The sequence below is a fragment of the Zonotrichia leucophrys genome, chromosome 7 (genome assembly GCF_028769735.1).
Source record: "Zonotrichia leucophrys gambelii isolate GWCS_2022_RI chromosome 7, RI_Zleu_2.0, whole genome shotgun sequence".
In the NCBI taxonomy this organism is placed as follows: domain Eukaryota; kingdom Metazoa; phylum Chordata; class Aves; order Passeriformes; family Passerellidae; genus Zonotrichia; species Zonotrichia leucophrys.
In genome coordinates, this window is record NC_088177.1 from 9852951 (window position 1) to 9875332 (window position 22382).

The 22382-nt window shown below is 46.2% G+C and overlaps 1 protein-coding gene across 1 annotated transcript in view; it reads right to left on the reverse strand.

Annotated features, from left to right (window-relative positions):
* Positions 1–21328, reverse strand: part of COL6A3 (collagen type VI alpha 3 chain) — a 58303-nt gene extending 36975 nt beyond the window's left edge. The window contains exons 1-4 of the mRNA XM_064718347.1: positions 21026–21328; positions 12530–12677; positions 6651–7253; positions 2114–2716 (exon numbers count right to left, since the gene is read on the reverse strand). Of these exons, the coding sequence (XP_064574417.1) occupies positions 2114–2716; positions 6651–7253; positions 12530–12617 (1294 nt within the window). The 5' untranslated portion in view covers positions 12618–12677; positions 21026–21328. The remainder of the gene's footprint in view (positions 1–2113; positions 2717–6650; positions 7254–12529; positions 12678–21025) is intronic.
* Positions 21329–22382: the final 1054 nt, after the last annotated feature.

The window sequence follows — 22382 nt, forward strand, 5'->3', positions numbered from 1 at the left end:
TGGAGAGAGAGAGAGGAGCAAAGGTGTGATCAGCACAGAAGTAACAAGGACCTTGCTGGAAATGACTGAATTGGGCAGGGAAGGATCAGCAACCCTTTTAAATGTCAGGCTCAACAGCTACCTGAGGATACCTGCCTTCTTGAGCGCTGCACTTTACCGTCTGTTGTTACAGACATCTGTTTTGTGGGATGTTGAAGGGGGGAAAATTTCCCACTTTTGGCAGCTCTTAGTTCCATTTTTTAAGGTTAAATCCTTCCTGGGCTATCTCCAGGCATCTGAGCTCCAGGATGTAGGTCTACACCTCAAAGACATCACAGGGTCATCACCCTTTTTTTGCTCTTTTTTTGTTCTAAACACGTCCAGATCACAGACCAAAATGCCAAGCTTTTAAATAAAATCTTGGAGATCTGATGTCATCCAAGACATCCCCCAGATGCCTTCCTTCAAATGAATTATTCAAGGATTTATTTATGCCCTTTGCTAATTCTGCTCGTTATATTTCTGTTTAAAGCATTTCTGGCTAGATTCATCTATTCTCTAGCTTGCCTTGTCCCTGTAAGCTTGCTGTTCTGTATATAAAATACATAAATACTGAGCTATTCAGAACAAAAAGGAAATTAAAGGCTCTTTAGAATACAGGGATTGCTCTCAGATTTTACAGATTGTCTGGCTTTCTGTATTTTGAATTTTTCCCAGAAAAGTGCCATTCAAGGCCCAGGGTGAGACAATAGCCAGTTAAAATGCAACTGCCCAGTGTCAAAATCAGTTTTGTTGCTACACATAATAATTTATAGGGGTAGGATACAATCCTTTGCTTATTGTGTGTGTGAATAGCTGTAAGCACAAAAAAAGGACTGGAAAAATAGAGAAGCTGCATGAATGACCTTTGAAGAACGAGAAAACACAGGAACATTTTTAATTTACATTGAAAAATAAGCACATCAGCTTTGGTGTATAGCCATGCAAAACTGTATTAGCTGGAGACACACTCTGAAACCAAGCTTATTAAATTATAGGTCCTGTGATATTCATCTTCATTAAGGACAAGTATTGGCAAACTGATTTCAAAATGTCTTCTTTTCATGTAAATCAGACACATGCTTTAATTCTTTCAGGATTCTTTCCAAACATTCTGTCTCTTTTCCACTGCGGTTTATAATTTTAAATTACGTGAGAAACTAGAAAAAAGATGGACACAATTCAACAGCTACTTAAGCCAGTGGGAACCTCACTATTGATCTTACTGCGGGCTGGAAGAAATCCTGGTTTTCTAATGCTCACATGTCATGAGACAAAAAATCCAAGGCTCAAATATGGTCTAGCACAACATGGATTTCACCTCAAGCATCTCTATTGTGAAGAAATCCTGAGAAATTTGGTATAAAATCTTTGTGCACCTAGAATAACTCTTGAAATGCAGGGGGATCTTCCTCAAAAGCCACAACCTTATCAGTTTCTTCCAAAGTCTACTGATGTCAATGGCAAGGACATATAAAAAGAGTCCACTGTCTTCCTGGAGCTTTGGATCATCTTCCAAACAGATTAAATTAAAATCAATACTGAAATATCTTTGCATGCCTCTTGGGGCTCGAGCTGAGTAAATAATAAGAAATCAAAATACGTTCTTAAAGGGTGAATTTCCGTCCAGCAATGTCAGCTCTGAACATCTCCACAAACAAACTGGCTTATGTTCTTTACACTCCAGTGAAACCTCTACTTTTCTGAGCAAACACCCACTATGGATAATTCCCAAACTGAGGAAGAGACTTTAACACTCACAGGTGTCCCATTCATAGGCTACACAAACCCTAAGAAGAGCAAAACCCTCCACTGAACAATTTGGGTACCTAACTACTAAAGCACATCTTCCACATCATCCAGGCCTTTAAATGTTGGTGACAAAATGAGAACAGGACAAAAATCTCTAGGAAGGAGCCATAAATCTGTAACAACAACCACGCTACCGAGTTCACTGACCTGTTCATGCACTCACATTAAAACATGCTGGAACATGCATTGGTATGGTTTTCCCCATTATCTGTACATGTCGCAGAATAAGAATCGGCAAACTTATAAACCACACCTGCTTAATTAGAAAAAGGCCTTTAATTACCTGAGGGTGGCTCTGGGACGAGCAGTCCTCCAGAGAGTGTCCGGATAGGTGACAGCACTTCAGGAAGAATGGCTTGCATGAACTGGAGGCGGAAGTCGTTCGGGTTGAACACAAAATCTTGTTCATGAGCAATTTCTTGAAGCTCTGCCAGGTCAGCGTTTCTCGACCCAACGGCAAGGGTCACTATCCTATTCCTCTTCAGCTCTGCTGCAGCTTGGTCAACAGCATCCCTGGACTTACCCCCAGTGATGAGCACCAGCATGGGGAGCACCCCTTCCTCCACCCGGCACCCGGCAGCACTGGTGAAGAAGTTGGTCCTCACAAATTCCAGTGCCGAGCCAGTGTTGAGTGTTGTGCCACCCATGGGCTTCATCTTCCTCACATTGGCCATCACGTCCTTCCTGGTCTGGTGGGTGTTAAAATAAAACTCTGGCTTCACAGTGTCTGCATACTGTGCCACGGCCACTTGGATCAGCTCGGGTCCAACCTCCAGCCTTTGGACAATTTTGGCAACGAAATCACGGATTGCATTAAAGGGGGCGGCCCCCAAAGCAGTTGAGCCATCTATCAGGAAGACTATATCCTTCTTGTTCACTTCAATAACTGCAAGTAACACATGAACATCATGTTAGCCTTCAAAACACTCTGCATCAGTTCTGTGCCAACAGCTAAGCAATGTTCAGGACCTCTTGTTTATTTGGAGTACTGTTATTCTCAATGCCTTTAAAAAGGTCTAGATTACTTTTTTAGACTCCAGCAGAGGACTAATAGTAAATCTGACTTTTTTCCCTTTCTAAAACACCAAAGATTTGGAGAGTTGCAACAACTGTGATTTTTTTTACACACTTGAATAATAAAATATATGTACATGTGAAAGCATAGATGGAAAGAAGGAAGGAGAAATCTTGGCACTCAGAGGGCACATGAGATAAAATAAGCAGGTGATGCTCCTTCCACCTGCAGAGGAACCACCTTAATGGTGGTGGTTTGGTGTGAGAAGGATTAGGTTCCTGAGAACAATGACACAAGTAGTCTCCACCTACTCAACATACCTGGATTTTGGGTCTTTGCATCCTAAATCTTATTCCTTATTTAACAAAAATAAGTTAGGGTTTCTCTTGGCACAGCTGGCCCAGTCATGGATGAGCTGGATTGTGTTCTGGTGGCCATGTCTTTAACAAACAGGTTTCCTGGCTTGTTACTTCCAAAACTTTATTATTGATGATGGCACAGGACACAGAAAAGGAAAAACTAGCTTTCCAGTGTCCTGGCTAAGTTTGAAGAAAGATAGTCAGGGAGGAAAAAAACCCTGTTTTGTGGCATTGAAACCAAAGCATCATGATATTAAATACAGCAAATAAATTTTCTTAAAAGGTAGATATTAACAAGACCAAAATGATTGTGATAACAGCATTATACATGATTATCATGATGCCTAACCTTGATACCATCTTTTAGACAAATCCTCTCACATCATCACCTCCCTGACTTCATGCCATTGACGTGAGAAAGGAAACTTTGTGCTGCTTCCAAGTCATGCTGGAGCACCATGAATCATGGTGTTATGTTGGATTTGGGGTATCCTTAGATCACCCACCCACCTAAGAGCTCCTGAGATGGGTTCAGGATCCAAGGAGGCAGGTCCATCACCTCCCAGGCTTACTGCCTGCTTCCACAGGAATCTCACACCCCCAGGCCAAGCAGTAGAAACACTGCCTTGCCCTGCCTGGATGGAGAAAAGCAGCCCCCAGCCCATCAGGGCTCCTCTGCATGGAGTCTGTTTACTTTGGATTTCAACAAAGAACAAAACTTTGGCTGCAGTCCTCCTTGGCCAGCCACCAGCTGGCCATGGATAGCCGTGCTCCCAAAGGCTGGGTGCTGTCAGGTTTCTAACTAGGGGTGAGCGCCACGAGACTGGGCTGCCCCGAGGGGTGACTTGGAGCTGGGGGTGACATTTGTGACTCGGCTGCCCCTCTGCCCGCAGATCCTGAAAGATCTGCCAGCCTTGCATCACCTTTGCAAACACGCCTCTCATGGAGTCATGCTAGAAATAGTATAATTAAGGACCAATCGTAAAAAATGGAAGTTTAAAATTGCCTGCCATGGTGCTGCCAGGCACAAAATGATGAGGACGTGCACAAAGCAAACGTGGTGGTGCCCTCCTCAAGCCACAGCCTCAAGCGAGCTGACAGTCGTCTGCAATTGGCTGCCCAGGCTGTCAGAACAGAGCTACACACAAAGCAACGAGGATTTGTGTAAATGATCCCTTTCACAGAGCCATGATTTCCAGCATTGATCCCTCCAGCCAGGTTTTTTTCCTCCTCAGTTACTCCAAGGAGGAGAGGGCTGAAAACAGGAAACTTTCCAAATGGATAGCAAGGGCTGAAATCTCTGCTTTGTGTGACCCAGGAGAAATGTCCAAAGCACATCCCAGCAACTAGAAACTCTAAAGTGGAGAGCCTGAAAACTTTTGACTTTTGGGGGAAACATCAAAGGGGCTTTGGAAAGATGAGGGATGCTGGGAAGGAAGAGTTCTCTCAGCTTCTCATTCCTGTTGCAGCTCTCAAATCCTGCAGTACTTTTCCCTCAGAGGAATGCAAGAATCAAACCCAAAACACACAGGAAGAAACAACCCACGTTTATGGTTTGCATGGACGCAATTAATGCAAAAGCCTTTGAGCAGGGCTGTGCACATCTCATAGGGTTTAATCCAAAGCCCTGTAAATCTGATGGCAAGCCTCCCAAGAATTTCAAAGGATTTGGGATCAAAGCATTGTATCTTTGACTCTCAAAGCTGGGAATGTTGGAGGGTGTCAGCGCTGAACCCAGCCCTGCATAGCTCCATCCTCATTGCCATGTCAGCTGTCTGGTGAAGCTCCTCATCTAACTCCATCATCCAGGCTCCCCCACTGGGTGAAGGAGCAGAAAGCCTCTTTGGAACACCCCTTCAGCCCAGGATGAACAGCTGGCAAGCTAAAGTGAAGCAAGATGACTGCAGCATTTCATGGGAGCACTTGGCACTCAGAGGGTTTAGCATCCCTTTTGGGCTGCACAGTCTCCCAAACTGCTTTGCACTGCAGCCTTCCAAGTTGTCGATGTCAACCAAGCAAACCAGTCAAAATTTATTTCCATGGGTGTCAGGGGAAGGAAATTCCCTAAAGATCCTTTGGAAATAATCTACTTGCCCATTTAACATCCATCTGTATGTAACTGTACAGGCTGACGTAGTACCTTCCACAAATGAGCTGGAACTTTAAGTGAGAAATATACAAGTGGAGATGAAAAAAAAAAGGTACCAAAATTTTTTAATCTTGCCATTCAAACTGTTAAAAATCAGACAAGAGGAAAGAGAGATTTTCCACTGAGTTGCATGGATCCCAGTATTCACATTTTAGCTACACATGCCGACTTCATATTATTTGGCTAAATATGGCTCTTGTAGGGTGCTACAAGAAGTTCTTCATGTTCTTTCCTGGAATAATCAAGGCAAGGTCATAAAATGATCTTTAAGGCAAATTCCTCCCTTTGATTTAAGCCACAGGATAGCAACCATGTTTAGGCATGGATCAGCAAAGACATCTGGAATGCAGTTTTATATGTCAACATACACCATGAGGAACAGTGTGTACAGAACTCCAGACTGACAAGGGGATCCCACAAGTGCTGTTTGCATTAAGCATCCTGGTAATTAAGTGCAGCAGCTCCAGGCTGGCCCCTTCCAGGGGCCTCTGCAATATGACATATTGTGTCTTTCATAAATCACCTATTTGTACCATAAATCCAGGTATTCATTATTCTACCACACCTGAGCTGATGCTAGTCCAGAAATAATGCCAATGGGACTTATGGGTGACAAAGTAACCTAAGTGGAATATTAACACCTGCATTTTTAATTCCCACAGCCTCATGGAAACAGTAAACTTAGATGATGGATCAAAAGTAAGGATTTCACTCAGAAGAACGAAGGGCTGTTCAGTTTTTAAGTTCAACAAATATGAATGCCACCCTTTTACCAAGGGCAGCCCAGAGGTTCAGTGAGTTGTAGAATTTTACTGTTTTAGCAAGGAGATAATTTCAACTCTGGTACACAGGGATCCATTTAGCATTCCTGATGCCTTCCTCAGCCACATTTTATGGTCATGACACTTCCAACTGACATATAATGTAAGCTTACATGGCATAAATATTTTTGCAACTGGCAGTGCTGCAGTGTTTACTCCCAGGGTGCTTAGATACCTCAATAAGGATTATGTGAGTTTTTTATTTTACTCTTTTTTTTATACTCTGCTCCTGTCTTTTAAAACACCCCATATGTCATGCCAGCTATTGCAACAAGATCTCATGGTTTTTGAGAGATAACTCAGTGGGTTAGTGAATTTCTGCACAGAAACACTGCTTCTCCATAACCAGACCAGAGAGATTAATTGGAAAAAAAAAAAAAAGAATAATTAAAGCTTTAAATATGCTTGTAAATTGTGCAAAAGCTTAATCATTCATGGATTCACTGAAATGCAAGGGTCTAGAAAGGCATACATACCTTCAGTCACAATGGTTGGGGCCGCTAACAAAATGAGTCTTTGGGCCACTCCAACAATGTTGGGCAGTAATAATTCTTGAAGAGCATCAAGGTTACGGATATCCAGGGCAGTATAGGCGAAGCTTCCATCAGTAGCAATCTGCTGCAGCTCTGCACTGTCAGCATTCAGGACCCCAATGCTAAACGAAAATATACCAGCTTGCTTCACCGCTAACAAGCCCTCTCGGATATCATCACTAGATTCTCCACCACTTATCAGCACTAAAATCTGAGGCACCGCTTCCTCTATCCTGCTGCCTCCCGCCTGGGTGAAGAGGTTCTCCACCACGAACTCCAGTGCCGCACCGGTGTTCGCCTCCTCGCCCCCGCGGAATCCGAGTGCCTTCACGGCATCCAGGACATCCGCCTTTGTGGAGTAGCTGCTCAAAGGGAACTCGGTTCTGGGTTGATCACTATACTGCACCACCCCAATGTGTATCTGCTGAGCTCCAACTCTGAGGCTCTCAATCAAATTTACAAGGAAATCGCGTATGGCTGGAAAATTGACACCTCCGATGTTGTTTGATCCGTCAATAAGGAAAATTAGGTCAGCGGACTCTTGAGCTTTAAAAAAAAGAAATGCAAAAGGTGAAAGCATTAAAATGGGTGATTACATGCAGTTGTAACAGTGTTCTGACATGTTTCTTGGAAAACCAGTGAGAAACACGAAAATGAGAAAACAAAACAACGTGATCACTGAGAAGGTGATTTTTGCCTCTTAGTTCTGCATTCTGATTGAATATGAGCTCTCAGGCCCTTCCCAGCAGCATCCACAGCCCATCAAGGGAGGGCTTGAGTGAACACAACACGAGCCAGAGGCTGTAGTAACACGGGGTCAGCATTCTTGGCATGCAAGGAGAAACCTCTGCAAAATACAGTTTTTGGAAATCTACGTACATTCTGTCAGCGGCCTGTACTGTCCAAATATTTAGACAGAGCCAAAAGAAAAGGTGGAATTTGGTGGCAATTCATAGTGAAGGTAGAGGTTGAGGAGGTTTTTATCATTGCTGCCTTCTATTTTTTGGGAGGAAAAAAGCCAGCATTTACTGGATGCAGGGAAAGTTTCAGCTTCTCTGTCATGATTCTGCTCTTTTGCTGGTTAAACACAGAAGCTGAATCTATGGGCTTCCCCCACCATGAATAAATATTATTTAAAACACATTTGTTACAAACAATTGAAAAGGTTATCATTACTTTTCCTTGACTGTAACTCTTTTACCAGTCGCCAGCATCCACCTGAAGTTATGTCTCTAGCAGGCTGACCCACACAGTTCTCAACCCAGGCCACGCAAAAATTGCGTCACTTTAAACATTTTGCACAAAGACGGGTTGATCATTGCCAGAGGGGTCTGGTCTGTACTTTTCATATGGATTCTGGGTATTCAATCAAGGAATGCAGAATCAGGTTAAAACAGGGTGATGACATCAGTCATGACAAAATTATCCAACTCTAGTTGTTTGACCCTACCCAGATGATCACAACATTTGCTGAGATATACACACATCAAACAAAGCTTGCACATGGCTTGAACCTGGTTTTGAGGGGCAGTATTTTTGAGACTTACCAAAGCAGACCCAAAATGCCCTGGTGTCTGCTCTTACTCCTTTTGCTCAACTAATGTTACCATCAAGATCATCAAGAGCTCTATGCATGCAAAAAAGAGGAGTGGGGGGAAAAACCCCAAAGCATGCTCAGATGTTTCCATGCTGGTACTCTCCACTCGCATTAAGAACTCAAATTTCAGACTATTTGCAAATGGCTGACAAGGAACATTCGGAAATCTCTCTGTCAGCTTTCAACTTTGGAAAGCCAAAGGTGAAACCAACAGTGAAGCTGGCGTGTGGTTTAGCAAGGCCAGGAATAAACCTGAGATCTTTGCTATTAACCAGCACTGCCAGTAAATTATTTATTTATTGCCAATTTAGTTGTTTTTCTAGCCCATGTTTTCATAAACCAGGAGATTCAGATAATGCTGCAATTCCAGTGACAAAAGAGAAGGTCTCCATGTCACCATCACTCCCCTGGACCAACTCAATGGCCAGTGTTGGCTCAGAGGAAATCACCAGGGTACAGAATTTCAAGGAGCTCCAGGATTTATTTTTCCATGGAGGCAAAATTTAGGGGTGCTTAGGCTTGGTTTTACTGAGCCATTTTCAGTTGGGATGTACACGTTCCATTTCATTGTAAAAATGAAAGGGAAACCTCACATTGGTTTTACCCAGGGATGCTTTAGATAATCCTGGATATCTTTCTGGAGGAACAAGATTCCAGGCACTAACGGGTTGCTCCCATGGAAGAGAAAATAGATATGAAACAGATGCTTTGGATAATTTGTCATCACTGTAAAAAAAACCTTGTACTTCAGTGCACATTTATGGAACAAGCTGGTGTGGAGAACAAATAAAAAGCATGCTGGTTACACAACTAAGCGAGGAGGGTCAGATGAGACAGACAGGTCAGATTTAACAAATACTTCAGGGCAAACTCGGGGCTGACTGTTGTACTTACGTGAGTCAGCTCCAGGGACTGCCACAGACCAGCAGTTCTGGTTCTCTTTACTAGAACCACTACAGGACTGGGGCTTTTTTACACCTCCATTCCATATTAGGGCTCATTTCTAACATAGCATCAATGGCAGTTTTGGAAATTTTAATGCCACATGTAGTAATCAGATGAATAAATGACTTTTTAAACTCTTATGCAGATATTTGTACCATGTTTTGCACACTGTTGTTGTCCAAGGTTTAGGACCTGTAACATCTTTTCCCATGTTTAACAATACTCTGTATATCACCCATGCAAGTCACACAGGGACAACACTACAACAGTAGGATTAACTTAAATTTGTGTTATAGGATGGGAAGGAAATGCTTGCAAAAAATACCTTTAAACAGAAACAAACTTGTAAATGCACAAAATACACAAAGTAGGAATTTGGCTTTAAAGCTTTTAAGGGAATGTCTAAGGTTCCAGATGTTTCCATTCAATGGGGTTACCTGCTGGCATGGCCCAGAGGAGGATAGCCAGCTTCCAGAGACCAATTTCCCAATTGATTTCAACAGGGAATTTCACTGGGTTCCTTCACGACTGAGATGCCCAACAGCCACCAGAGTGCTGCCAGCAGGTTGGGTGTAACGTTGATTTTCCACCAATATTGGTGTCATCTCCTTAGCATTGGAGAGCCTTTTGTTGCGTTTGTGGGGCAGCTACTCCCCTGTGGCTTTCCTGTGACCTGGCTATTTGCCCTGCCAAGCGCTTTGCACGACAAGAAACACACATGAGCACGGCCTCTTGGTGTTGCTCGGTGCCATGCAGTGATGGAGAGCACCCAGTGGCACTGGCGTGAGGGTTAATCAGGCAAGACAACACAGGGGGATTAATGTCACACTGCCTCATCACACTGCTGTGGCCTTACGTCGCCCCACAAGCTCTCAGCCTTCAGATGGAGCCTCAGGAATAAAAAGAAAGGTTTGATCCCCAGGACTTCTGTTTTGAAAAACAACAAAGCTGCTCAGAAGGCTCTTGCCATGCTGGAATTTCATAAACAGAGGAGGGACGGAGGAAACTTGGTTTGGGTTTTTTTTTTCAGGGAAATTGGGCCCTGTGTTGCAGTCAGTGCAGATCCATTGAAGCCAACGTGGTTTGCAGGGAGGTTTCAGTTGTGGGAAGGGTCCAGTGCTCCAGCAGGTGGAAGCCATGGGCTTGTAGAGAAGACTTTTCAACCACACACCTTCTCCAGGTGCATGAGGAGAGAGGTTAAGGGTCAGGTCAGAGGTGGGCTTTCAGCAGAGAAATTCCCCACCCAGCTTCCTTTGCTGTCTTCACCAAGAGTGTGACTTTCTAGAATGGCACACTGCCCAAGAGTGTGACTTTCTGGAATGGCACACTGCACATCTCCCTGTCCCCCTACCTGGTTCTAAGGGGACATCCATCATGCTGTCCCCACAACCAGCAGCACCCTCTTCAGTCTCCAGAGGATTTTCAGTCAGGGTCACTACCAGGTCTGGTGTGCTCACCCTCTGTTTCCCCACTTTAGAAGTAAACAGGACATGGCAATTTGCTAACTCTGCAAAGCTCCCTATACTTGAATTTCCATGCCATATGTGCCAGAGGTTGGCCTCAAGGTGCCACTGCCCATTCAAGGATTCCTACCCTGACTCCTGGCAGCCCTGGCTCAGTCGGCAAACAGCACCTCAGCAGCTGCAAACACGGGGCCACAAGTTTCAAACCTTTATTTTTAAACCTCTGAACGTCCATCTCAGTCTTGCCCCTCCAGAGCGGCAATGCCAAACAGCGCAGTGCCAGCAGATACCACCAGCCAGCCATTACCTGTGATGTCTTTAACCAGTCCTTTGGCCCCAGCCTTTTCTGGAGTCATGGAGGAGCGGACACTCGCCACTAAGTCCCCAACTATGCCGTGGAGAGCGGTAAAATTCTCCAGGTTGAAGCGGTGCGTATCGAGGGGTCCGCTCGCTACTTCCCGCAACTGCCCTTCCACCGGCTCCTCAACGCCGACCGCAAACAGGTTTACACGGGCCGAGTTAAGGAGAGATGAGGGCAGAGCCACATCATCCCGGGGCTGTCCGTCTGTCAGCACTACAATAACCTGGGGCACGCCTTCACTGGCTCTGCTTCCCGCAGCTTTAGTGAGGTGCTTCTCGATTAGGTACTCTAATCCTTTTCCGGGCTCGGCGCCTCCCCCCACGTAAGTCATGTTGGCAATATGGGACAGGATGTCCTGGGTGGAGGGGAAGGTATTTAACTGGAACTCTGTGCGGGGGTTTCCGCTGAACTGGACCAGGGCAAAGCGAAAATCATTTCCTCCCACATCTAAAGCCTTTACAACATCATACAGAAACTCTCGAACGAGTTGGAAGTGTTCCTTCCCAACGCTCCAGGAGGAATCCACTAGAAATATTATATCAGCCGCGGCAATGGTTTTGACAGCTTTAAAAAAACAGATGGGGGTTTAGGATTTTCTATCGGTCAGCACAAGCATGCCTCCTCCTACTCCTCATCCTCCTCCTCCTCCTCACCCAAACAACCAACAGCCTCCTTGGCACGGTGAAAGTGAAGCTCAGCTTCCCCTTATCGCCCGCAGCAAAATGACAAGCGCTGGAGAACAACCACGCAGCCACCAGAGCCCTGCAGGTGCTGGGGGACAGCATGCCACCTGCCCTGCCCAGAGAGAGGGAGCTGAGGTGCTCCTGCCCTCCTACACCCTCACCCATGGGTTTGGACACAGCCCTGAGCCAGACAGAGACCCTGGCAGCTTCACCTGTTAGTTCAGGCTCATTCAGCTTCCAGCTGCCCGTGTCTCTTGCATGGGTTTTGCTGGCTCCATGGTAATGCTCAAGGAAGGAAGGACAGCTTGGTTTAAGCAGCCTGGGTGCTGGCATGAGCTTCCTGCATTTTTCCTGCTGTCACACTTGGTGACAGCAGATCTGGTCCCAAAGGTGCCAGCATCACCTCTCTAAACAGCCTTTCTGCAGGTCAGTGGCAGTGCTCTTCTCACTGCTAAAAACTCTTTTACACATGCAGGGAGAGCAGAACAGCTCTGCCCAGGAGAAGACCCTCTCAGGACCACCCTGAGCGCATGTCCCACACCCTGGTGCCCTGCAGAGCATCCTCCATGGCACAGCACCAGCCAGTGTCATGCTCGGGGAGGCACCGTGAGTGTTGGCCAAGGCCCGTGTCCCAAGGGCCCTCAGCAAGGTGGGAGCTGAGGAGCAGAACACATCCATCCACAGCATTCCACGGACATGCATGTCAAACACCAAACAGTGCCAAGGAGTGCTTGTACAGGGCCAAAGTCAGGTGAAGCAGCCCAGGCTCTTACCTGCTTGCTGCTGAGCACCAACAGAGCCAAAGCCCAAGAGCAGGAGGCAGAACATTGCCAAGAGGGGCAAATGCCGATGTTTCCTCATTTTGCTCTTTTAGGAGTTTTCCTTTTATTCTCTTTTGTTTCAAAGCACCTGACGTGAGACCTGAGGGAGGAAAACAGGGAGAGTGAGAAATAGCAGCAGTGCTGGCCAGGCACAGATGAGGCACAACATAGAAAAGCCAAACCATGTGGTTTTACAAGGCTTTGGCAGGAAAAAATTTCTTTGCTGCTGGATAGAGTGACAATTCACATAACTGACCTTCAATCACCTCTGTGGAATTAGATGATTTTTTTTTACCTGTGCTGTCCCAGGCAATATGTAATACATAGGAAAAAGCTTAGGTTTCTCTACCAAAATACACAGTGGCCTCCCACCTGCCCTCCCCATCCATGGATGACCAGCTGATACATCTCTGCCAACACACTTCCTTTTGCTGTTGCCTTTTCTCACTTTATTTCTTCCAAACACCACAATAACTGCCCTGAACATTCCCCCTTGCCTCAGCTCACCTTTTCAGCTGTCCCAAATATACTAATGGAAATTTAAGCACTCTAGGCCCAAGTGAGCCACATGATCTGGCTGCACAGCAAAAAGCCCTTGGACTCCCCCAGACTCAGAGCCCTGGTTGTGGAATAGCCTGCACTGGGCTGATCATATTTTGGAAAGGCACCAAGAATAATATTTTATCTTCTAGAGCCAAAAATATAATTTAAGCAAGTTTGTTATCTGTGATCCACCTGGCAAGCCTTCTGAAACAACGTCTCCGCCATGAAGGCTGTGTTTCTGTTGTCATAGAGATGACCAATTTATTATTTAATCTTCATTTCCAAGCCCACAGAGCAGAAAGCAGCAAGGCTTGCTTAACTGGGAAAATATCCTCCCAAAAGGGAACACAGTGATTTAATACCTTTCATTCCCCAGAGGGGATCAATTACTCAAATCAGCCAAAAGTGACTCCAATACATCAAACTGCTAACCAGGTCATCATAAAAGACAAAAAAAAAAAAAAAAAAAGTGATTCCATTTTCTTGTTAGCATCCTTGCCAATTCCATCAATCCAGACAGTTACAACCAAAACAAGAGCCTAAAAGGGCTAAAGGGAAGAGTAACTCTTATTTTTGAGGAAAACTGTGGCAATTACACTGATGGCTATTACTGGCTGGAAACAGAACAAAGAGTTGGGAATATGGGAACATCTGGACATAAGGAGCTAGTCCCACTTCTGCTGTAGAGACACTCCTCAGGGATATCAGAGGGCAGTTCTGTGGAAAGGAAGGAACAACTTCCACCTGGTTTCCTGAAATCCAATGTGATCCTGACACTTCCTCTGGCTCCCTGTGTGTCAAAGCTGGGCTGGGGTCTGGTCTTTTTTGGGAGAAGAGATTTGCAGTATGTGGTCTTTCCTGTGCTCCAGATGGAATTTATGAATGCCCTATAGCATGAGTCTGGGAAAAGGTCTCCTCTGCCTTTTATAATAATAATAATAATAATAATAATAATAATAATAATAATAATAATAATAATAATAATAAATGGAGAGACATTGAACAGGCCCCCAGAGACAGCACACAATGTTAATCAAGACATGGCAAAGTCTTCCCTTTTATTGGCAACCCCTCAATTTATAGAGGCACCTGCAGCAGCCCAGAGGTATCATTGTCATTCCTGAAGAGATTAAACCATCACCTTTGTGAGCTGGCAGCCATCCATCCCCCTGGATGTTCCAGTGCAAGCCAAACCTCCCAGTGCCTCCAGCAGGAGCAAACCTGCTCAGATGGATTGTGTCCCTGGTGGGCATCTTGCTCCCAGAAAAAATAAGTTTCACCCAAAAAATAGTTTCAAATGCAGAAGGGTTCTGTAGGTCCTAGACCTTTCTTTCTGCAAAAAGCACCAAGCTCATGACAACCAACCACCCAACTCCCTGGGAGAGTCTTTCCTCTGGGAAGAAATTTATGGAAGAGCTGTGAGTTTTTGAGTAGGATTCACTTTACAGCATCCTTTGGGATTGTATAGAAGCCTAGAAGAGCCCAAAGTGCTGGACAACACTCTCAGGCATAGGGTGGGGTTGTTGGGGTGTCCTGTGCAGGGCCAGGAGTTGGATTTTGATGATCCTTGTGGCTCCCTTCCAGCTCAGGATATCCCACGGTTCCCTGATTCAAGATGTGCACATCTCAGATCCTCACAGCTGTGCAGCCAACCAAGGATTGCTGGTGATAACAACCAAGGATTGTTGGCAGTAACCCACCCTGGGAAAGGGCAGGATGTGGCTGGAGAAGAGGCCACACGGAGATAGGGCAGCATTTTATGGGACAAACTTCCTTATTCTGGCTAGTGGGATAAGCACAGCACAGTTGAGAAGCTGGAAGGCCTCCGGAGCCCCTTGACCCATTTCAAGAAATGGGAAAACTAGGAAAACCTTGTTAGCTAATTTGCATAGAAAGTGAGAAATTTTTCTACAGGGAGGGAGAAATGCAACTATAAAAGGTACAGCCATGAAACCCAGGTGCATCTGTGCCCCTGGATATCCCGTCAGCTGGATCAATGCTGGAGTCAGGAATGGTGATCTCTCTTTCTCCCTTCCTTTAATCTCTATCTCTCCCTCTTCAATCCATCACCCTCCCTGTCTTCCCTTTCACTCTATCCTTTATCCAAAAGCCACTGCCACGTGCTTATACTGAAATCAGGGAGACCAGTGATTAACACACCAAATTCCATGCCAAGTGTGTAATTTGTTAATAAAACTTTGTAAGCTTTTGCAGGCCCTCTCACTTCTGTCTTCTCCTTCAGTCACAAGCACCTACAAACCTTGGGAGCCCCCTTCCCCTTAAGGGTGGGATGTCACAGAGTGAAAAGGCTGCTAGAACTGAATGGAGAACATGAAATAAAATGCATGCTAAGGAAAACAGCCCACTAAAGTAATGTGTGCTGTAAAGCTGCTCATATTTCTTTCCCAAAATGCAGGAAGTTATGTTATCATCCTGTTTATTAGCTGCTGGCAGCCAATCCCTCCTCAGACACAACAGCTGGGGATGAGCAGAGCACCAAGATAAACCAGTGAAAATTGATGTCTTGCTGGCTAAAAAGTGACAGGACTGAAGCAAACATTTGGGGGCTTTTTTGGTTTTAATGTCAATCAGCTGCTCGGAGCCTGTTTACAGCCACGAGACACAGCCAGAGGGAAAAGTGAAACTCCCTGAGGCTGTGGAATCCCCCCTGCCCACAGGATCACCCATGAACTCCCACAGCACTGGGAAGCTGAGATTTTCCACAGAATTTCTTAGGTTGGAAAAGACCCACAAGACCAAGTCCAACCTGGGGACTGATTCCCACCTTGTCACCCAGCCCAGAGCGCTGAGTGCCACATCCAGGTGTTCCTGGGACACCTCCAGGGATTTCACCTCATTCCCCATTTTATCTTTTAGGAGGCCTCCAGATCTATCTCCAGCTTTCTCTGTGACCTCCATGGTGGTATTCATAGTTCTGTGCAAGCAGGGGGACTTGTCCATCAACAAGAGATGAGTTTCAGCATCACACAAAACCATCCTAAAGTCATAGGAGCCAGGACCAGCCATCAGAAGGAAAAAGGCAGCAAAGTCTTCAGGAAGAGGTGATGGATGTCTCTTTGAGATTGACAACTTAAGGAAAAGAGGAGATTTTAAGAAGAGTTGCTCCTGAACAGGGTTTTCTCTTATAGCCCCCTCATTAGCTAATGAAGAAGAGTTCAGTGCTTGCAGAAAGAGGTGGGCATGGAGATGATTTTCCTGTAAAAGAAGATGCAGCAAGGACAGCAACTTTTTTTGTAAAGGTAATATAATGAGGGTTGGATAGGTGGGGGTAATTTTATTTTTCTTTCCTTGATTGGGGGAGTTCACCCAAAACTCCACTCAGCTCTGTTTTGACGGAGCAAAGTCTCTGGCTCAGTGAGAAAAGTGGGTTTAAGACAATGAATAATGTGATTTTTATTGCTTGGCTTGCCTCAGCCAGGCACAAGAAGTAATTTCCGCTGCTCAATGTGTTCTTGCTTTGTGTCCCAAATTACCATCAGTCACAGGAGCTGGAGGTGGCACCAGCTTGCAGGGGATGGATGATAAAACCAGAGATGTGAAATCATTTTAACACTTGGTTAAGGTAAGTATTTGTGTTGCAACTTTATTCTCTGGCATTGTTGCATTTTCAATAATGTGTTTTCAACAAGGCAATTTAATTGTGGATTTATTTCATTTTTTAAATGAAAAGTTCCTTGCAGGCCCGTGGGGTGACTTCTGGTCAAAAAGCTCTGGTGAAGCTTTTGCTATATCCATTTCAAGCTGGAAAAATATGCTGAAAAACCTGACTCCTTTCCTTTAGGAAAGGAGTTTTCCTGAATTAAGTTAGCACCAAAGCCTGGGGAGCCAATTTCTTCATGATTCATGTGCTAAGAGATTAACTCCTGTAGCCTTCAATAATCTGAAAGTTTTATGTCTGTCTAGAGTTTATATAGTCTGTGCTGACCTCTTAATATTACAGTATTTCATCAGAAGCAATACATCTGTTCCTAATACTGCTCTCAAAAAGCAATCATTCCTACCTCCGACACAATGAAGTGATTTCCTAAAATATTTTCCCCAGCAGCTATTTTTTGCATATATTGCATACTTCTCTGCGCATAAAACTTGACTTTTTACATTTTTTTTTCCTTTGAGTGGATGTTTTAAATTCACTTGCTAAGCTCTTGTTTGCTTGTGTTGAGGTGGGTTTTTTTCACTTGAGTGTAGTTAAAATAGAATAGATGGGATAATGGGAAGAAATTCTTCCCTGTGGGGGTGCTGAGGCCCTGGCACAGAGTGCCCAGAGAAGCTGTGGCTTCCCCATCCCTGCAAGTGTTGAAAGGGACTGGAACAAAATGGTTTTTAATGTCCCTTCCAACCCAAACCATTTTGTGATTGCATTTAAGACATTTGTTCCCATAATCTCCCTGTTCCTGTGACACATTCCTGCTGGAAAGCTGAGCAGCCTCTGGAAAGGAGCAGAGCATGGTGGGCAGAGCCACGATGGGCACATTTTCTGGGGACAAATGGCCTGGATTTGGGCTTGGCCTTGTGCAGCTTTCCCAGCTGGCACACCCAGAGACCTTTGGGATGCCCCACTACCCCAAATCACAGGATATCTACTCCAGTTTTCCTGCCCAGCCATGCAGCATCCACAAAAAATATATTGACTAAAAACCTGAGGAGCAATTGCAGCTCTTAAATTCCTTTGTGCATGAGGGGTGGGTTGTGCTTTTCTTGTGGAAAAAGAGGTGCATTTACAGCTGGGTCTCAACAGCTTTTCTGAAAGGGGGACAGGGAGAGCAAAGCATCATCCCACAGATGGTGCAGGATGCTGTGAGAATACTCTAGACTTCCCCAGAAGTCTCTCATGGGGATGTCAGAGCCAAAAAAAAAGAGGTTTCTGCCTTCACCTGCATTTGCTTTGTGGGGATTTTCCCAACCAAACTGCTCAGCCTCAAATTCCCTTGGCTTGGCTGTTCTCCGCTGCACCCACAGCAGCTGTAAGCCCTGCCAGTGGCTTGGAAGTGGACACCAGGCACCCAGAAAAACTAAATTTATTTTGCATCCCCAGCAGTGGGATAAGATTGCAGTCATGGCTGTGGAGTGAGCAGCTGGGAGAAGCAGCTCCCAAAATCCTGATGTGGATGGAGCCAGGGAGCTGCAGATTGCCCTCTGGAGGCAAGGCATGCTCCTCTCTCGCCTGGACGAATTCCCCCTCATATTTCTCTGAGCTGGGGAAAACGTTAGCCAAAAGCCACTCCCAGATTCTGAGGCTGAATGTCATGATTTTTTCCACGCAAAAAAAAAAAAAAAAAAAAAAAAAAAAAACTTGGTCACCTTTTCAAGGGACAGAAGTGTCTCATGCCTGGCCACCCCTTCATCACAGAACACTACTCTGCCTGGTTCCACAGCACTTGGGAGAAGCCAAGCTGGTTCCAGAGACCTGGTTCCAGAGACTCAGGATGGGTTGAACAGGACAGATCCTGGACTTATTAATGGCTCCAGGTGAAGACATTAAGATTTGTCTCAGCTCTTTTGAAGTGTAAACGTGGCTGCCAAGGGTTACTGGGAAGGTGAGGCTTGTGGGGTTGAGGGCTGCCCCTGAAAAAATTTATTCCTACAAAGGCAGACCTGGACACCAAAAAAAAAAAAAGAAGACAGAAAGGATGGAAAAAAGATCTCCCTGATTTTGCAAGCCGCTGGAGCTCTGATTTTTGAAAATCAGTGTTCAGCAAAGCAATAGAGTTATGGTGCTTCCGTATCCTACCCAGGCAAGTTCCCTGGGTGCTAGAATTTAATATGAATCACATATTCATTGCTGTCCTTCTAAGCATGCTGTTGGCTTGAAATCCAGTTGTTTTCTCCATCCAAAGACTGAGACCAAAATAGAGTTGTTAATAAGAGGAAAGGGAGTATTTGCTAAAATAAAAAAAAAAAAAAAGAGGAAACTCCCTCGAAGATCAATAACTCTTTATGTATAGTAACCAGAGCCTCCCGGAGCCTCCCCACCCAAACAAATCAGCTCCTTAATGTGGAACACAGATCATTTAAAAAGGTGGAAAAAGTGATGGGCATGTGGAGGGGTAAGTAAGGCTGGCTGTGATTCAGGGCAAGGAGCAGGCACACAGTGCCACCCGGCGCCGTGCACGCCCAGCACAGCGCAGGCTCACCCCTCTGCTGCAAATTCTGTGGGGAACACAATCCAAGGCTGGCAAGGCTGTGCACTTACCACAGCTTGTGCTGGTGGAAGGAATAGGATGTTCCCTCCTGTTCCTGGACAGGCACGTAGCAAAAGTAGAGGAGGAACGTGATTTTTTAATTTTTTTTTCCCCCCTCCTTGACATGTGGGAATAAAGCAGGGGCTGGTTTAGCTCACCCTGAAATCAGGGAAAGTTACTGAGTTTGAATGGAAAGTCGTAGAGATGTTTGAAAACCCAGAAAGGGGACTGGGGAGGGTGCTGGAAACTGGAGAGGGAATGAATGAACCGTGGTGTGGTGGCAGCAAGCGCACAGCCCTGCACTCCTGTCTTAAACACTGGCACAGCCCTCGCCATGGTCAGCCCCACTGCAAAGACAGAGAAATTTTGGGGATGAAAAGCCTGTTTGCCTGAGCTCTGACTAAAGGGATGGTGCCAGGGAGAAGCAGAGTTGAGTCTCTCCTCTGCCACCACTGCATTCTTACAGAATTCTTGGAGGAATTCTCCAGCTCTCTGCAACAGCCTTAGTCTGGAGGCATCTCTCTACAAACCTCCTAAACTGGGCATTTGTGGCCCAGAACAAACATAATACATATCACTATATAAGCACCATAATTACCCACCACAAATACTGATTCTTTTTTCCCTAAACCAGCAAGTAATGGGGAAAAACCAAAATTTTGAAAAACACTAGAAAGATTCCTCTCCCCCAAGAGCGTGCACATGAATCATCACACCAACCAGAAACGGGCTGAGAGTTTCCCATTGCACTCACTGGAACCAGAGGGGCTTTGGCTACCCCCATTCCAGCCACTTTTGGCCCTTTTGCTTGGTCAGGAAACCAGTTTGGCCACAAGCATCTCTTGCCCCAGCTCTGCTTGGGAAGGGAGGGCTCAGCTGAGCCCAGCGGGATGGTGGCAGGGTGTCTCCAGATTAGTCATAGCCACCCCCTCAGCACATCCCAGGAGGCTCAGGGCAACTGGGGCTGCGGGGGGAAAGGGCTGGGGAAGGCAGGAGGGACAGCAGACGGAGCTGTGGAGGGGGCCAGGGGCTCCATGCATGGCTGGAGAGCCTTTTCCTTAGGGGAAAAGCTGCTGTTTGGGTAATTTCCCTGTCTGTGGATGACCACAAGAGGATGAGGATTATCCTTGGAGCCACATGCCAGCCCACTCCGGAGCAATGGGGACATGCCTGGCAGCAGGACCTGAGTTGGCACAGCTGAACACCTCTGCTGTGTTCATCCTACTTCACCTTGGGGCAGGAGGGGTGAGGGCAGCTATCCAACATCCCCTAGCCCTGGGAGCAAGAAAGGGGCTGAGATACCCCCTCAGCACGTTCCTTGCAAGGTCCCATTGATGCCTCCACCTCCCTGAGCTGATACATCTTCCCAAAAACCACCACATGCCCTCCTTGGGGCACTGCTTCCCCTGTCATCCTGCTCCCATCCCATCACTCTGCTGCTGCAACAATTCCAAGGCACCAAATCCAAAACCCACGCTGAGGCAACAGGGGAAATACACTTGAATGGGTTTAGTTCCCCTGTAGTGGTGGGGACAGGAGTGTTCCCACACACATCAGCTCCGGGAGGCGCTCACGGGCTGAGCGAGCCGGCAGCTTTCCTAAGTGATGCAAACCTGGGGATGGCTGAAAAACCCCAAGTATACCACCCCACCAAGGAGAATAACCATGTCTTATCAGCTGCCGAGGGGTAAGCAGCACTTACCCCTGAGTGAACCTCCAGAGGAGCTCCTTACTCCGGGATTTTCCTCTCCGGAGCGCCTCTCACCGCTGCTTCATGGCGTGCGGCGCTGCTCAGCCTCCCCGGTCCCCTCTGGAGGGGTGCAGGCAGTGCTGGGATGAGGGAACAGCGGCGGGACAGGGCGCTGGAGGGACGCTGGTCCCTGCGCGGCGGCTGCCGTGGGTCTGAGCGCGGCCGGAGGAGGCGGCTGGCTCGGCAATGCCGGGGGGCCGGGCGTCGCAAATGGGATCCAGATGGTTGGTGCTGGCGTTCCCGGGGCTGAGGTCAGAGCTGCTCATCACACACACACACACACAAAGTCATCCCCCCCCTCTCTCTTCGGGGGACGCCTCCGCAATCTGCGGCTTCCCCCTCGCCGCGCTGGCCCTGCCGCGTCCGAAGCGCTGCTCCCTTGTTGGTGGGAAATAGATATTAAAATTTAAAAAACAAACAGGAAAAAAAAAAAAGGGGGAAAGATTAAAAAACAGCCCTGTGGGATTGGAGGAAGCTGACTGAACTATGTCTTTTGGTGCTGGATGTTTGCAGGAGCGGGGATGTGCCAAGGACCATCCCAAAGGAGCAGCGCCGCTCGGAGATGCTGAGGCTGGGTAAAGCAGAGCCTCTCTCCCTGAGTGGTTCTAACACCAGCATAAGGGGAGAGAGGCTGGGTAAAGCATTTATACATCCCCAGATGGGCAGGCAGAAGTGGGGGATTTATGTTATTCATAACTTATAACACCTTAGCATAAGGTGTTGTATTTTAAAAGATATATAAGTTTAAAAGGCTGCCAATCCAGACGGCAAGTTCCTGACTGGCTGTTTTTTAAATTTTTTTTTAACATATGTGAAGTGAAAGAATACTTTAACCTTTCATTAAGCAGAGCCTAATAAATCTGGGGCCAATTTTATCCCATTTTGTATTCCAGTACTCCAGCAGGACCACTGGCCAAAGTCAAACATTTCAGGCTGGGCTGTGTTTTGCAATAAGCACTGGTATGGAAACTTTAACTCTTATCTCTTGCTCTTGCTCGGTTCCATATAAGGCTGGAGTGGAGATGGAGTCCCTGGAACCAAATAGTCAAGTTCTTTTCTTTTCAAATGGGGGATTTATGATGTTTGCTCTTGGGTTGGTGCTGTTTGAAAGAGCAGCCACATAAAGAAATAGCTGGAATGCTTCAGGGAAGTGCTGAGCCCTTGGACTGAGGCAATAACTCCTTTTAGAAATTGTGCTTGGCTTGGTGCTGGCAGGGACTGAAGACAGAGTGAAGAAACTCCCCAGCCTCGTGCCCAAAGGCAAGCAGGGCGTTATGCCACCCCTCCAAAATCTGTCAGGCTGCAGCTT